The sequence below is a fragment of the Sphaeramia orbicularis genome, chromosome 9 (assembly GCF_902148855.1).
Source record: "Sphaeramia orbicularis chromosome 9, fSphaOr1.1, whole genome shotgun sequence".
Lineage (NCBI taxonomy): Eukaryota > Metazoa > Chordata > Actinopteri > Kurtiformes > Apogonidae > Sphaeramia > Sphaeramia orbicularis.
Window position 1 is genome coordinate 19,503,025 of NC_043965.1, and position 17,723 is coordinate 19,520,747.

The window sequence follows — 17,723 nt, forward strand, 5'->3', positions numbered from 1 at the left end:
AAGATGCCTTTTATAGCAGATAGGGAACTAGGGGGATAAATGAGGAATGACGGGGCTAAAGAAATCTTTGAAGAAATTGTGGTTGGTTCAGGTGAGCTTTATTCACTGTGCAGTGGAGACAAAGTGTTCCACAAGGGTAGAAATAATCTGTCTGAGGGAATATATGGTGAGCAATTTATACAAGGCTGTTTAATAATAAAGGTTGATCTAAGTCTGGGTTGGACTAATTTACACAACAATGGAGATTGTATTCTAAAGGGTTTGGAGCTAGAGAAGAACAAAGGGGATTATATTCTAGGTGATCATGAGTTAAAGAAGCACGATAATCTCTGTATTTTAAATGATTGAATTACAATTGAGGAGCTGGATTCTTGTGAGTCAGGTGTGACACAATGCAAAGGTCTTTTCCTGACAGTGATTTAACGAATATAAGGGACTTTCATGAAGCATGCATTGTGGGAACTACAGCTTTAACAACTGAACTAAAATTACACTGATCGGCCCTAACATTTTGATCTCTGACTGGAGAAGTGGTAATAATGATTAGTTCATTACAATGGTACCTTTCACCAGGTTGGATAAATTAGGCAGCAAGTGAACATTTAGTTCTTGAAGCTGCAGCAAATTGAGCAAAGTAAGGAACTGAATGACTTGGTCGAAGCATCTTCACAACTACAGGTCTTGTTGGATGTTCTGCTGTGGTTAGTACTGATTAATCATGGACTAAGGAAGGATATCCCAATCTCAGGACAACTGAGCATCTGTGGGAGGTTTTGGACAATTAAATCCGATCCACGGAGGCCCTGTTTCTCTACTTCTAGGACTTCGGGGATCTGTTGTTAACGACTATGGTCCAGATACCACAGCACACCTTCAGATGTCAGGTGGAGTCTAGGCCTCGGGTCAGAGCTGTTTTTGTGGAAAAAAGGGAACCGACACAATATTAGACAGATGGTTGTAATGTTATGATCTCATAGTTGACTGATCAGTTTAGATCCGGTGGTTGTTCTTTAGATAGTTTTGGTAGGTACGAACTACTTTACACTGGGAATGAACAACAAGATTTGGAGATACTCTGACTTTGGGATTTGACCATCACAATTCCCCCGTTTTCAAAGTTACTCAGATTCCTACTCTTGCCCATTTGGCTGTTTCTAACACATTGACTTTGAGAGCTAAATGTTTACTTACTGCCTAATATATCCCACCCACTGACAGGTCCCAGTGTAATTAATACCACTTTGCCTGTCAGTGGTCATACTGTTATGGCTGATTGATTGTTTCCACAACAGTAGATACAGACCAACTTGAACACGAGACATTGCTATTCATGGTATGCATCTTAACCTTGTAAACCACAGGGATTCTTGATGTCTTTAACTGCGATCCTAAAGACAAATATAATCAATTAAGCATCATTATTTGATGGAACGGCAGCATCAAATCCTCACATCTGTACGACTAAATGTTTGACTTTTTTTTTTTTTTTTAATGAAATGAGTATTTAATCATCAGAATAGATCTCAATTCCTTTTCTGTCCAAGTAACTGATTAGTCTTCTTTTCCTTTAGGCCCTATACACAATACACTTGGAAAAATTATACATAACAAAACTCTCTTTACACCAAATTATTGCCGGAGAGAATTACTTTCTACATAGATTTTCCATATGTGTCACGAGGTACTACTTATTTGATTTGTCCGTGGCTCGCCCTCAGTTAGCACTTCTCACGTTAATAGAGGGAGAGCATGGCCTTTCCCTTTTACTTGTTTTAAACATGGGGCTTCTGTGCTTTCTCCTGCAATTTCCAGCTCAAAAATAATGAGCAGGACAAGAGGTTACAAACGTAATAATAGGCAATGAGAGAAATGTAGGTGTGCGTTTGCATGTGCTAAACCTTCAGAGACACGGGGAGGGTCACCAGTGCCTTTTTGTTTATGCAAACAAAATACTGACTGCCTACAGTGTGGCATCATGGGTAGTCAAGTGGTGAGGGAGTGGCTGTGTCATCACTGTCAGTTGTTGCCTGATGTTGCCCAGCAGCAGGTCATGGTGACACGCACTCACTCACTTCCAAACCCCTGCTGGTGGTTAAAGGTCTGCTTGGTGTGAGGACTTGACAGCGCATATACAAAACATAGATACACACAAACAAGCACACACCGCTAACTCTCCATCTGTTTTGACCTGCTCTGACTTTCGCACTAGGACTCTTCTGCAAAGGCAAGAGTGGGCGTCAAAGAGCAGCCTAGACTGTGTTAACCTTAAATGTGAGTGCGAACAAAAATGATTTGTGACTGCTTTTTAAAGTTCACCGTTAAAACTGTCTACTGCTGATGGATGGGAATAAACCTCTGCCGGTCTTTTAACATGTTTGCTATATGAAATAATCAGCATAATTAAAAAAACAAAACAAAACAAAACAAACTCCTTTAGACATCAAAATAAAAACAGCCACTTTTTCGGAAGTTTACACTTAATTGAGCCAAAATGAATATTTAATTTAGATTGAAGACTTGATGGAGACAGAAGAACCTCATCACGTGATACGTTTCAGAGGATTTCTTGCAAATGGCAATGAAGGGACTTCTTATGCAGCCACGAAGATGGATTGTTAATAGAATGTGTTGCGGTGTATTCAGTAATCATTATTAATCTGTGTGTCGGTAGATTCTTTCTCAGCTCAGCCCAGTGTTCATAAAGCTCGGTTAATTAGACTGATTGATTAGATGGTGGTGATTCAGAGCTCTCATCGCAGCCCCTCATCCCGTCAGACCTCTAATAAGATCAGATTGCTCTCATATTCATGTACTCCCCTGCACACACTGCGCACATACACACCAATGGCTTGTTTGGCATGTCATACCACTTCTCCATCTATCTCACTGTCTGTCTGTCACATCCGTATTCACACAGGATTTACAGACAAGAAGGAAGCAGCCAAGCTTGCCAAAGTAACACACTAAAGACTAGAAGCTACATTATGTTAACATGAAAAGATTGCAAATCTCTCATTGCCCTCCTACCCTCCCCTCCCCCGTCTCTGTCCCTCCTCTTCCTCTTTCCCCTCTTCTGTTCCCCCGTCTCTCTCTGTGATCCATCCTCTCTTCCTGTCTCATCATGTCTCATAAATATGTCCCTCTGTTTAGCCAAAGAAAACATGAGACTGGATAGCTGGAGACCAGAAACCTCACATCTGTCTAGACTCAACTCAGGGCTTGGTCTGTGTGTGCGGCATGTGTGTTACCTGCATAAATGTTTTCATGTCCGCAAAAAAATCATGCACACCATATGCTGTATCTTTGTTTCTCAGCGGACGTGAATGTGAATTTCCTAGAGTTGTATTTGGTGGTATGAGTGCATCTTCTCTGATCAATAGTCAGCGACCCACCCTTCACTTAGTGCACAGTGCCTGCACATCAGCACAGGGACCACACAGTAAAGAGACTTTCCCTCAGTGTAGTAAAACTTTACGACTTTCTGTGTTGCTTTTGTCTCCAGGCATCGGATATTACAATGGAAGATAAGCATTCATTTAAATTTTTGCTAGATCACCAGTCCTCGGCATCAATACAGCCCATCTGAGCTCTTTAAAAAGAGACTAAGTTTGTGTATGTGTGTGTGTGTGTGTGTGTACTCTGAGGTTGTGATGAACCCACTGCAGTATCACCCCTAAGAGAGTATTTATGGAGAAAATGATTACCTTGGAACAGAACTTTGATGAAAATCATCCCGCTGCCATTTGCACCTCGCAGGCCTGCAGTTGGCGTCCTTGTTTATGGGTAATATTGGAAATCTGTAGAACCGCACCAAGTACTTCAGGAACAAGATGTTTCATAAAGACATCATAGTATTCAATGGCCTTTGACTAAGCCTTTGTGCTGAGTTGGAGTACTCCACTCACTGTGAAATAGAACAAGCTAATAAAAGGAAGGTGCTTGTTTTTTTGACTTTCTGTACTCTTTTACCATTTATATGACTCTCATTTACTGTTCTTTATTGACTTGATTTTATATGCCTATTGAGGGAAGTCACAGCAGACGTCAAAGTTACACCTCGTCCAGTTTGCTCTAGTGAATATAGGTTATGCGATGGTAACATACCAACAGTTTAATATAAAATAATAAATATGCCTTTCTCTGTTTTTATAAGATCATACACTTAACTGTCGACATCTCGACTGTTGCAATCTTGTAAACCGAGAAATAACTTGTTTTTCCATGAAAAGATAGCAAATAAATGATAATTGAATGAAAAGAATGAGTAATTACCAAGTCAATGGATCATGAAAATGTTGTTTGCTTTCCTTAAATTGACACTGAGGACTGGCTTTGTGTTTACACTCATGACTAAACTAATTTCTACATCTTTATAAAGGAATTATCAGTGCTGTTGATCATTTGACTTCAAAATGTCATATTGTTTTCTATTGTCATACTGATTCTGAACCGGGGTGGTGTGTTACAAGCCTGCTAGCAAACCAGCGCCAAGAGCTCAGTAATATTCATCAATCTAATATCCAAGTAATGATTTCACTAAGATTGCTGTGCTGATTCATTCCAGATGATTAAAGGCCTGGTGTTCATGTGATATGTTGTACTCTGATCAATTTCACATACTTCGTACCGAAATATAAACGTATATAGGTAATAGCATAGTTTAAAGCGGTGTTCAGTATGTGTAGTCTATAAATGTGTGATTCTGAATACAGTCTTGGTAAATCTCTAGCGCATATCAACTCTCTGCCTGTGATTGTTTGACTGACAGTGTCTGGAAACCAGTAAAACCGTGCTCTTAATGGCTGAGTGCTTTCTGAATGGGGTACATTTCTCTGCTCTTTCTGAGGTTTCTGGTTGGTCACCTTCCAGACTCGGCTGGATGGGAGGTCTGACTAAGACTGACTATGGCTCCAGTTTGGCAGGGAAAGGAAAAAAAAAAAAAGTTCTACAGTTTACTTTTTCCAGACAGAAGTGTAATTTTTGTATTTGTGTGTGATGAATGAGTGTGGGTGTGTAGGTGTGTGATTGTGTATTATTAGAGTTCGTGTTTCAAACATAGACAAATGACATTGTGACTGCCCTCCACACTCCTCACTGATTAACCCGGCTTCACCTGTATGTGTGTGTGTGTGTGTGTGTGTGTGTGTGTGTGTGTGTGTGTGTGCAAAAGAGAAAGAGAAGAAATTAGAGGAAGGAAAGCAATTAATATTGTGAAGGAGAATGTGTTTTTCTTGCTTTTTTTTCTTTTCTTTTACCTCTGATCAGCCAGCTTTAGAGGTGCAATTGTGTAACATTCACTCTTGTTGTCTCAAAGATCTTCAGAAACAAAGATCACATACTGCATATTGTGTTAGTGCATCTTTGCTATCTAGACTTGACATGACCCCCCACCCTCCACCCCCTCTCCCTGTTTCCACTGCTTCTATGAGAGCTGGGACCACCAGGGACTAAAACATACTGTTTGTAGTACTACTTTTGCTGAGGTTCCAAGAAGGCCAAGACAATACTATAATCATGATGTCTAATTATGCAGATCTCTGAATGGTCACTGGATTATTATCATCAAGACAGTTGATACTGATCAAAGCTAGTGGGATATCTCTGAAAACATCAGAGCAAAACTTCAAGTCAGCTCTCTTCTAATTAACCGCAGATTTTAAGTGTCAACAATTATGTTCCTGCCTGAGGATATGTTGGTATTATCATAGGGTTTACGTTTTCTCCATTGTTGTGTTGCTTGTAGCTGCAGCCACACTGATGATGATGTCACAGTAAGTAATAAAGTTAATGCTAGGTTGCTACAACAACAAACAACAGCAAAAGTGTCATTCCTGTCTTTTGAGTGGGTGTGTCCAGAATAATTTGATGTTGTGTAGATCGCTTTTTTTTCTAATTTGTTTTTACCTCTGTCAGTTCAGATTTATGTTGCTGAAAGAGGCCTGAAACAAACTCTATTTACCCCTGTTTATATTTTAAAAATCCACCAATGTAATGCCAGAATGTTCAGAAGATATATTGCTTGTTAAAAATGGTCATAATCTGTGTTCATATCGCCCATTGGATTGAATAGAGCAGGATCTGTGGCTAGTCTCTAGAACAGAAACCCACATACAACGATTTTTACTGGACTGTATTTTTATGAAGTGTAATTTAAGTCACTCATGTGTTCACATTAGCGGTCTGCTAAGCTAACTTAGCTAGTGTTGCACCCTGTTGCTGCTGTAGAGGAGCAGAATAGAGTCACTTGTGCAATTGGGAATAAGTATAATAGGGCTGCTATTATTGATGCAGCCCAGAGAATTATGTTTATGTTTATGCATTTGGCAGACACTTTTTTCCAAAGCGACTTACAGGGGAAAACCAATCAAATCACTCAATCGATCAAATTTTATTGATATAGCGCCAGATCACAACAAAAAAGTTATCTCATGACACTTTATATATAGAGTTGGTCAAAACCAGACTCTAAGCCAATTTACAGAAACCCAACAGAATTAAAAGGTGCTTATTTTTTTTTAAATGCACTTTGATTTGCTTACAAGTTGGAAAAAAAACCCCCAAAAACCCCATAGAAGTTACTTCCAATTACTTATTACATCTTTAATTGAGGAAATCACTGACGCGTGAGATGAACCGCAGTCGTTTTTTGTTTCCATCCCTCTTTCTTGTGCATTTGATGGAGTCAAACGAGTCGTATGATAGACGATATTGACAAGCTTAAATGCCCTTATTGGATGAGAAGTGGCCCCTGGGTGCTGCCCCAGCGTTTTATAAGAACCGGCCGCCAGACACAAAACCACACACTCACATACAGCACTATCCCTTTTTGCTACCACAGCACTCTCAACAATTACCTCCCAGCTCTTTAAAACAGACACACACAAAGGCTATCTTTATGACTGCAGCATTTCCACCATTCCAGCTCGCTTTTTTTTTTTTTTTTCCTTTTTGCTTTCCTTACCTCCTTCACCCAGAGACCATTAAACTAGATCCTTCTAAAAGGCTTTATGGCCTCTACTGGCAAGCTACTTCTTCTGCAAAGCCCTGCCATGTCTCTTTTCATGTTTTTAAATCAAAGTCCATGAAAGGTTGAGGGGAATCGGGGGGGAGGCGAGGAGAAATTTGGGATAGGGTTTTGTGTTTGTGGGTTGGAGACAAACCTTAGTTACAAACCCATATGGTCTTACTCATACACACACACACACACACACACACACACACACACACACACACACATACAAAGACACACACACACACATACCTACAAAGACACACACAGGCTTAATCTGATACGGTACATGCCCTCCTGGCCTGTTCTCCTCTGGTGGGATCGTATTTTTTCTCCTCTGTCTCCCTTCTCACCTGCTGAGAGTGGCTCTAGATGTGTAACTTGTTCTCCTTTTTTGTCTGTTCTGCTTTCACATACACCCACAGACACCCACACACTCCTGCAGCACAAACACTCGTACGAACGTAGGTGGAGGTGGCCTGTTCTGTGATTCGTTCGCTCCACTCACAGACGGCTCTGATTTAAGGATCACGGCCGTGTGTAGCTTTTTGATTTTGCTGGTAGTCAACCTGAAAATGTTTTCCTTGATGGTTTTTTGGCAGAGGCCATGTTGGGGGAGCTCTGGCCAGCTCACTTCACCTGCCAGCTGCTCAGCTCAGGCTGGTCCTTCTGGAGCCTTTTTTTTTTCTTTAAGTTTCATACTCCAAAAGACAACCGACTCACCTCCACTCTCCCCCTATCTCCACCTGGCCCTGCAGATCAGGTTCCATATGCATCAGTGTCTCAGACTAGGGGCGCTGACTCACCTTCACTTAATCTTTTCTGACTGCAGCGAGTGGTGATGGGTGGTGCGGTGGGTCCAACCTGAGGCGTAGAATTTTAAGGTGCATCCAGTCATCGATTGCTCTGAGGAAAAAAAACAACTAAAAACTGTCTTATAGATAAAACTAGCAAGTCTGGCGAGCTGCTACAATAAAGCCATGTCCTGGATGAGCACTTTTGTTATGGATTTATTCCTTTTTTAAAAGGTTAAAAAAAAAAAAAAACCTACTGGAACCACACTGTGCAGTAAATCTCAGCTCACACTGTCCAAATCGACATTTTCTAAACATTTAACCAAAGAAAAAGCTCTAAAAATTAAGCCTACTATGTAAAAACACAAAGTAAGCATTTTGGAACCAAATCCATCAGTTATTCAATTATATAATTAATTTGTTCAATTATATCAGTTTAATATCTGTTAAAGTTCTTTTTGTTGTTTTTTAAAGGTGTATAGTACATATTTGACGAGTCTGCCTTACATACTAGACTAGACATACCAGATGTTTAGAGTATATACATAAAAAAAAAATCAGTTTGAGCCCTTTTGGCAATGTTAACATTTTAGTAGCTATTCATTAGATTGAAATAACGTAGTGTGAATATACACCATTAAATATTATGTGAATAAAACTAATTCATTTCCTCTTCTTTAAACATGGTTTGCCTGAGTCATGACAGAGTGATTTTCAGTGTCAGTGAAAATGACTCATATGCAAAAATTGTGAAGAATATTGCATTTCTAGTAGGCTATTTATCACGATAATGATCATGAATCTTCCAGTAATATTTCCATTTACAAATAGCTGATCGTACCCTGATTAAAAATAGCAGTTTTCAGTGTTTCAGTGTTGGCAAACATTCCACTGTGTGAACACAGCCTCCCACTGTCATCCCTTCAGACACTTTCTTAAAAAGCTAACCTTGTGATATTTGCTCAAATGCAGAAACTTGTTGATATCCCCAGTCATCAGCACTATTTTTTACCAGAGAGCACCTTTGTTTCTACTCCAGCTGACTGTGCCACCTGCAATAAAAAACTGCAAATGAGTTACATTTGTCCAAAGAATCCTCCTAAGAAGCAGAATAATATTGGCATATCCCACACGTCTTAGGCAGAAAGTGTTCCATTTGGAAAAAGGCCTAATCCAGAATATCCAAAGGCAATGTGCTGTTTACAGGACACCTGTCAAATTCAGATTATATTCATATTCAGAATAATGGAAACACTCTCACGAAGAGCTGTGTCTTTTTCATTAATCTTTTGCTTGGGAGACTCCTAGTGGTAGAAATGACATATTGTGTGGTTAAATTTGGTTTTAAAACCCCTCTACTGAAACCAGCGTGTCTGTGGATCCTCAAAAAGTCCTTAAATAAAATGTTCCACAATATATGATAGTACTATATATGCTTTGGAAATCTTTGTAAAGAATTTGTCAGATTTGTGCTTAGTGTTTAGCATTTTAGCATTACGGAGATCTGAATGAGAGGAGCTGCCAACGATCATTGATGGGAGGAGGTGGAGGGGTGTAGGTTAGAGCTTCAGCAGCTTGAACGTCAGTAGCAGAAACATCAGTCATGGATACATGGAATGTTAGCTGGATTGAAACAAGGTTAAAACCAGTTCAATACAATAACAACTAGAAGCACTCGGAGAGCGCAGACCTCCGCCAAGGCTGATCAGTGCCCCCCCCCCCCCCCCCCCCCCCCCCCGTGGGCCCCCCCACCCCCAATCACCACCAAAATTTAATCATTTCTTCCTTATCCCATTTCCAACAAACCCTGAAAATTTCATCCAAATCTGTCCATAACTTTTTGAGTTATGTTGCGCACTAACGGACAGACAAACAAACAGACAAACAAACAAACAAACAAACCCTGGCAAAAACATAACCTCCTTGGTGGAGGTAATAAGGTTGGTTTTACTGTTGCTTTTGTGAATGTAACGTCTTAAATTTGATCAAGGACACCTTGAAAAACATCTTAAAAAGTCATAAATTTTACTTCCTCAGATCTACAGATACCCTGGAAACAGAGCTCTTTAATCCCAGCATGCAGCCTGTTGTTCAAGTCTATATATAATTATTTTAGGGCTGTCAAAATTAACATGTTAACGCAGATTAATCCATCATCATGATTAATCTGATCAAAAATTTTAACTTCATTAACCCATCTGCAGTGCAGAATGACTCTGAACGTCTCTGGCAACGCATTTCAGACAGTTTGATCAAGTAGAGTTAGCATTGTGCATGGGCAAATGGGCAGTTGATCCTTATAGCGAAAGGCAGCAGAACCACCTGATAAAGATGGAAGATGCTAAACAGCACGTTGGCCCTCTGGATGGAAATATGAGTACAAAAAAAACCAAAAAAACAAGACAGAACAGTTGTTTCAAGTTGAATTGCTGAAAATGTTGAAGGTGTTTGATAAACACATTAAGTGCATATATCGGGGGTGTCAAACAAACGGCCCGGGGGCCAAAACCAGCCCGCCAGTGGGTCCAGTCCGGCCCGTGGGATGAATTAGTGAAACAAAAACAGCAATCAATGATATCAAAATAATTTTAGGTCAATTCCATCTAAAGTGGGTCAGACCAGTAAAATACTATCATAATAACCTATAAATAATGAAAACCACAAATTTGTCTCTTTGTTTTAGTGTAAAAAAACATAAAATTACACAAAAATGTTAACATTTACAAACTAGCCTTTAACAAAAAATGTGAAAAACGTGAACAAATATGAACAACCTGAAATGTCTTAAGAGAATTAAGAGTAACTGTACCAGTATTCTGTCTGTTATTAAATATTTTGTGTATTTGTAGATCCACTGTGATCTGTAAGTTGTAATGAACATGTGAAAATGAGAAGCTGAGGCCAAATAATGGCATAAATTGTTAAAATTGCACTTTTTTTCTTAATAAATTTCATTTTGGTCATGGTTGTTCATGTTTTTCCACAATTTTTTAAAGGATGTAAAAAATTTGATAATATAATTTTACTTTTTTCACTCTAAAACATAGAAATTAGACAAACAAATTTTGGAATTGATATTATTTCTGTATTATTGTGTTATTATTTTAATCATCCAGCCCACTGCAGGTCATATTGGGTTGTATGTGGCCCCTGAACTAACATGAGTTTGACACCCCTGGCATATATATTCTCTTCTTCTTGAGTCTGTTTGCTCATGCAAAATGAAATGCAATCAGTATAGATTAAAAATATTAAATGTGATTTATTGAAATTAATCCACAGCAACCCTGTGATTAATCTGATTAAAAATGTTAATCGTTTGACAGCACTAATTTTTATATGAAACACTCTTCCACTCTTAAACTGTAACCTCAGAATTCTTTTTCTCCAACTCATTTGCAGCCTGAAATCCTTTGCAGTCCTATTCTTTTATGAGCCACTTTTTACTTTACAAGCACTTTTACTCCTAACAGATAAGGCAGAAACATACGTTTGAGCTGCACTAGAGTTATAGGAGGTGTTTTAGCCAGATAAGCCATACTGTATGTGACTGGTTGAAAGATAAATGGACACCTTGTTCTTTCCTTTTGTGACTTCTCCACTCGCTCGCTGTCTCCCCGGGTTTTCCATCTTCTGCTGCCTTGACTCAATAACCTTTAAGGTAGAAGAGGGGGGCATTGAGGGAGCAACGGAGGAAAAGAGGGAAAGGCAACATTAGAGTGACAGAAGTGTGATTAGGTCTAAGAGTGTGTGTGTAGGACAGCGTCAACAGAATGAAAGGATAGAGGGGCAAGGGATTAGGAAGAGCAAGATTTACAAGTAGTAGTTTCATCAGTGTGAGTAAAGGTTTCTAATGAATCTATTAGCAAACGAGGCTGTAGCGAAGTAGATACGGCTCTCTGGCTACAGTGTGAACCTGAAAATAGCCAAAAGGAAGAAGGAAGGAGATCCATAAACAACCTCCAATGCTGTTTGTTTCTTATTTCTACCACTGTGCTTAGGGATGTGTCCTGCCTCCTGTTTGTAACTGTAAACCATTCCATCAGCAAAACATCACTGTTTCCAGACTTATTGGGTCATATATTATGTTGTCAATCATGCAGTAAAGACCATGTGGTGGAGCAGGACTACTTTATTCACTGTTTGGAAACTGTGCTGTGTTTTGACTTAAGTATACTGTTTTAAAGCATACACTATATGGACAAAAGTATTGGGACACATTGAATTCAGGTGTTTCTTTTCTAACAGGGGTCTGGGCTATAAATCAATAATAATGTCGAATGTCATAATATAGTTTACATTGTGATAAATATCATTGCATTAGTTTATTTGAAATTATCTTTGCCTCCAAAATGCATAATATGGTTTTTACTGGATTTCTCCCACCATTGATTTTTTTTAATCCATGACTATGATTTTAAATGTTCTACCTCTAAATTTCTAAAATATTTTTCATGCTCTGACTGTACATGATAATTTTTTCTTTTTTATAACTAACCGTCTACTTTCTTCATATCTCACTTTGGAAGAAAATCTCCCATTAAACTTTTAAATAAATATTGATGTTTATATCTCAAATCAGCATGAACAGGACATCTTATGAGTTGTAGCCGTGGTGTGTCCCAATACTTTTGTCCATATAGTGCAGTGATGTCAAACATGCAGCCTAGGGGGCCAAAACCAGCCCACCAAAGGGTCCATTCTGGCCCGTGGGACGAATATGTGAAATGCAAAAATTACACTGACGATATTAACAATCAAGTAAAGTATGTCAAAATCATTTTATTTCAGGCTTCACATTCAGACCAATTCAATCTCAAGTGGATTGGTAATAAAATAATAACATAATAATTAGGGAAATGGGCAGCTGATTTGGTAGTGACAGGCAGCAGAACCAACCCATAAAGATAGAAGATGTTAAACAGCACGTTGGCCCTCTGGATGGAAATATGAGGACAAAAAAACCAAGCCGGAACCCTCGACCGACATAAAGTATTATGCACACGTGAAGCATACAATAGTCAGGATTCTGTTAACACTTCAGCTAATGCATCGCCCAGCTTGCAACAAACACATCAAGTGCATATATATTCCCTTTTTCTTGAGTTTGTTTGCTCATGCAAAATGAAACACGATTAATATTAATTAAGAATAAATATTTAAATATTTAATCGAAATTAATCCACGGCAACCCTGTGATTAATCTGATTAAAAATTTTAAGTGTTTGACAGCGCTAGTAACAATGTATAAGTGATGACATCTCCATTTTTTTTCTCTTTGTTTTAGTGTGAAAAAAGTAAAATCACATGATAAAAATGTTTATAATTACAAACTATTGTGAATATCCTAAACAGCCGTAAACAGCCTAAAAATAAGTGGAATTTTAACAATATTCCGCCTGTTACTAAATGTTGTGTGCTTTTGTCGATCCACTGTGATCTGTAAGTTGTAATGTACTATATGAGAAGCCGCGGTATAATATTGGTAAAACTGCACTTTTTAAAACAAAGAGAAAAATTTTGAGTTTTGAGTGTATTCGTAAGTTAATAATGCTATTATTTTACTGGTCCGGCCCACTTGAGATCAGATTTGTTTGTATGTGGTCCCTGAACTAAAATGAGTTCCTGATAAAGTGAATCTTAGATAAAAAGAGATGGTATTAAATGAAACGACACAGCCTTTTCTGAACTAGATGTGTATTAACATTGCAAATGAAGTTAACATGTTCAACATTTCTAAACCACCTTTTATTCCTTTCTCAGTTGAGTGGGTTTTTTTTTTACCAGTTTTACTCCGTTCTATGCTTGGCATAAAACGTAGACGAACAGCGACGACGTTATCTTTTGCTTGACTTGCTTTTTCAGAGGCTTCAAGAAGGAGCGCAGATTTTGACAGGAATGCAGGAATGTTTTCCCAGTTAATCACAGCACAGAGTCGATTCTCTCCTCTCCTCTTCTTCTCATCTCATTTTGTCTTTGTGATTGAGGAGTTGGAGGAAACGCCGAGTCTACAGAGAGGAGAAACAATCTCCCACATATTGTTGGAGTGTTGAATGTGGTGAGGGAGGTGGAGTAGCTATCAATACCTGTATTGATGACTACAGTGGAAGCTAGTGGAAATGTTCTGCTTCCCTATTGATCCCTTATCCATTATGAGCTGTTAGTAGACGGCTGGCTGAATGATGGGGAGCGGTCCATCCATCATAAGTCGACGCCCACGCCACTTGGCAGACACACCATTTTAGCTGTTTTGTACGTTATTCTCCTCCTCCTTGCCGTCTGTGATCCTCCCTGTCTCACTCCTTTTCTTTGCTGCTCATCAAACACAACGTGCCTGCAGTACAGATGGATTAGAATTAGACATTTAAGCTTCACTTCGACAACACCCATCTGCACCCACTGACTTTGAAAAATACACCTGACACAGATGTTGCTACAGTTGTTGCTTGTTGGTTTTTATGTCCACTGCAAAAGCTTCTAGAGGGGGTTTTCACCACTAATGTCATATTGTTGGGTTGAACAAATTAAATGCAGTCACCCATAGGGAAATTGAAATTGAAATGGCATCCAGTGTGTAATATTTAGGGGGATTTAGGAGGTTGTAATTACAGACATTGAATATACTATTCATATTTATGTTTGCATGAGTCTATAATAACCTGGAAATATACCCAGCCTGGCCAACAAACCTGACTTTAGTTTTGATTGTGGTACGCATTCGCTCTTAAATTTATGCCATGAAATATTTATGCAACGTCACGATAAATGTCACAACATTTATTTCCATCCATAGTTGCATTCATTTATGACTGAGGCCTTTGAATTGATGATGAGATTCTAACCGTTGTGTGAAGTTTTGTCCACATTCCGAAGATTCTCCATCTGGTTCAGGTCTGGACTCTATGATGGCCAGTCCATGTGTGAAAGTGATGTCTCATGCTCCATGAATCACTCTGTCACAATATGAGCCCGATGAATCTTGATTTTGTCACCTTGGAATTTGTCTGTGTCATCAGCAAAGGAAAAAAAAAATCCACTGGTTATTCAGTGTATTCAGAATCAGCTCCTTTTATGGACAAATTATGTTACTTAACTTAGACCTGACTAACTGAATCAACCCCAGATCACTGCCCTACAGGCTTGTACTTTAGGCACCAGGCATGATGGGTAATCACTCCATCGGCCTCTGTTCTCACCCTGATGCATTCATCGCTCTTGAACTGGATCAGTTTTGACTCATCAGACCATATGACCTTTTTCCATTGAAACACAGTCCAGTCTTTATGCTCTGTATCAAACTGGTGGTTGTTTAAGAAATGTAGAAGCTACTCACTGCATCAGTTAGAGTTAAAAAACTAGTTGCAAATGAAAGATAGTGATCACTAGGATCTAAACTATTGTTTTAGTTAAATCCTGGTGTTGTTTTTGGTTGGGTTCTATAGAAATTGTGTTTTTCTTACCTTAAAACTGCATATGACGTTTGTCACCAATTTTTTTTAGCAAATCTGTTAAATCTGAGTGATGGTCTAAGTATCACAAATCCGTTGTTCTTACTGTGATTACAAGTGACGAAACTGTCACTTGTTTTGTTTTTTGTTTTTTCGGAATTTCACGCAGCCGCAGTATGGCCGTTGTGGCAGCAAACATGGAAATGGCTTCATTTTTGCTTACTACTGCAGCTGTGTTGAATTCCGGAAAAACCTGGGTGACAGTTTCATTTAAGTTTTGATTTTGGTATGTAAACAAATAGAGTATTTGTGGTGGAGTACACTTTGAAGTTGTTCACCGTGAGGGAAGTGATTCAGGTGTGTAATCCCAGGAAGACTAACACATTCGTGATACTTAGGCTATCACTCAGGTTTTACAGATTTGATGAAAAATTGGTTCACAAATGTCATACGTAGCTTTAAAATCAGCTGTTTATACCTTTTAGAAGAGCTGCTCACTTTTCATGGAGTGCACCAGGTGTCTGCGGTAGCTCAGAATGGACTTCACCTCTAGTTTTTTTTCCATTTTATAACCATCGGTATTCCCTTGGCCTTAGAAACTGGGAGATTTACCCAAATCCCAGAAGAAAATAGACTTTGTGGACTGTGTGATTTGAGGGAAGTGGAAAATGAATCACATTTTCTTTTGTATTGTCCTCTATGTGATGCACTGAGAGCCTCTTCGTTTGATGACATGTTTATCCGAAATCCTGATATGTTCTGGAGCACTGATGATGACAAGATGAAATGGTTGTTTAGTTCAAATGTATATAAATGTATATAAATTAGCATTATTTGTTTGTAAAGCCTGGAAAAAGTGGCAGATGTGTTTGTTTAAATAGGTCAGTATACTGTCATGTTCATGTCTGTTGTGTCTATTGTCTAGTATTTGGTCTTTGGTTTGTATTTTTGGTGTCTTATAAGCCCATGGAAGGGGTTGGCATGTTCTTATGCAAGACACAATAATAATAATAATGATAATAATAATAATAATAATAATAATAATAATAATAATAATAATAATAATAATAAGAGGGTATCCTGCATTGAAGTGCATTGCTGTCACCTAAAATGTTTGAGGGTTGACCAGCGTTATTATCCAAAAAGCCCAGAACAGACCAAACAACCATCAACTCTAATGAAGCAATAACATAATAATGAACAGCCAACATATACGAGCAGAATGGTGCAATCTACAACTTCATTACTAGATATTAAATATTACACACTGAACCTTCAATGGATACTTAAGAATACATGATTAGCTATGAAGATAAAAAGGTCTCGTACGTATAAAATTAACTGTGTTCTCTCCCCGTCTTCTTTTTGTCTGTCCTCTCCCTTCATTTCTTTTTACTCTTTCCTGTCCTATTGTCCAGGTCACTGACCGGTCTGTACGAGCCGTTGCAGAGCATTGTCCTGAGCTGCAGTTTGTTGGCTTTATGGGCTGCCCTGTGACCTCTCAGGGAGTCATTCATCTTACTGCGGTAAGTGAATTGATTAACATTAGAATTAAAGATATTGAACTTCTCACAGCTCACTTACAGAAGGTTAATTTAAGTCAACTCACTACTTTTTTTTTTTTTTTTTTTTGGTAAATTCCTCTATGAGTAAATGTCAAAAGATATTTCTACGTGACTAAGGTCTTCTTTTTTTGGTTTAATCCTGTTACTGTAGACCAGCTCTCCTTTGCTGCAGTCTCCATGGGGGGGGGGGGGGGGGGGGGGGTAATGTTTGCAAAGTAAACTCAGGACTTCACTGTGTATTTTATCTCAGATTTAGTTTTGAAGTTATTTCGTGTTAACTTTAAATCTCATGAAAGCCTAATGAGATGAATCCTAATAATACGCTGCTGTTCTGACTACACCCTGCTGTTCGGATATTACCATGCTAATGAGGAGGGCTTCATGGTTAAAGATGTTCTATGCCATATAAACATGGACACACATACACTCACACTGATTGCTTGAATTGAATTTACCAGGAAATACTGCCGCTGGTTTTTCCGCACATTTACCTCCTTTTTCCTGACTTACTATCCGTCCAGAATGCACGTGTATGTGTGTGTACCTATTGCCTGTATGTGTCACGGTGTGCTTCAACACACCACAGCGCGCTTGTGTAATACAATTCGATTTGTGTTTGATATACTTGGGTGTCCACACGAGAGTGAACGTACTCTTGTGGACCTGCGCACGCCCATTCCACCTCAAATGCAATTACAGTTGTGTTAATAAGACTGAGACACTCGATGCCACGCTGCGTTATTAGATTAAACAGCAGATTAATTTGTGCTCATGGTTTTGGCCTCCGATCATCTCTGCAGCCTCCACTGACCTTGGCCATGGTGTTGTAGACAGACAGTAATGAAGCCAGCCAGTCATAACAGCATTAGCATACCTGGAGGTGGAGGCATACACATCCGCCAACACG

At 38.9% G+C, this 17,723-nt stretch overlaps 1 protein-coding gene across 1 annotated transcript in view; it reads left to right on the forward strand.

Moving 5' to 3' along the window:
• Positions 1-17,723, forward strand: part of fbxl17 (F-box and leucine-rich repeat protein 17) — a 342,006-nt gene that overhangs the window by 81,946 nt on the left and 242,337 nt on the right. Inside the window, exon 7 of the mRNA XM_030143655.1 lies at positions 16,670-16,777. Within this exon, the coding sequence (XP_029999515.1) occupies positions 16,670-16,777 (108 nt within the window). The remainder of the gene's footprint in view (positions 1-16,669; positions 16,778-17,723) is intronic.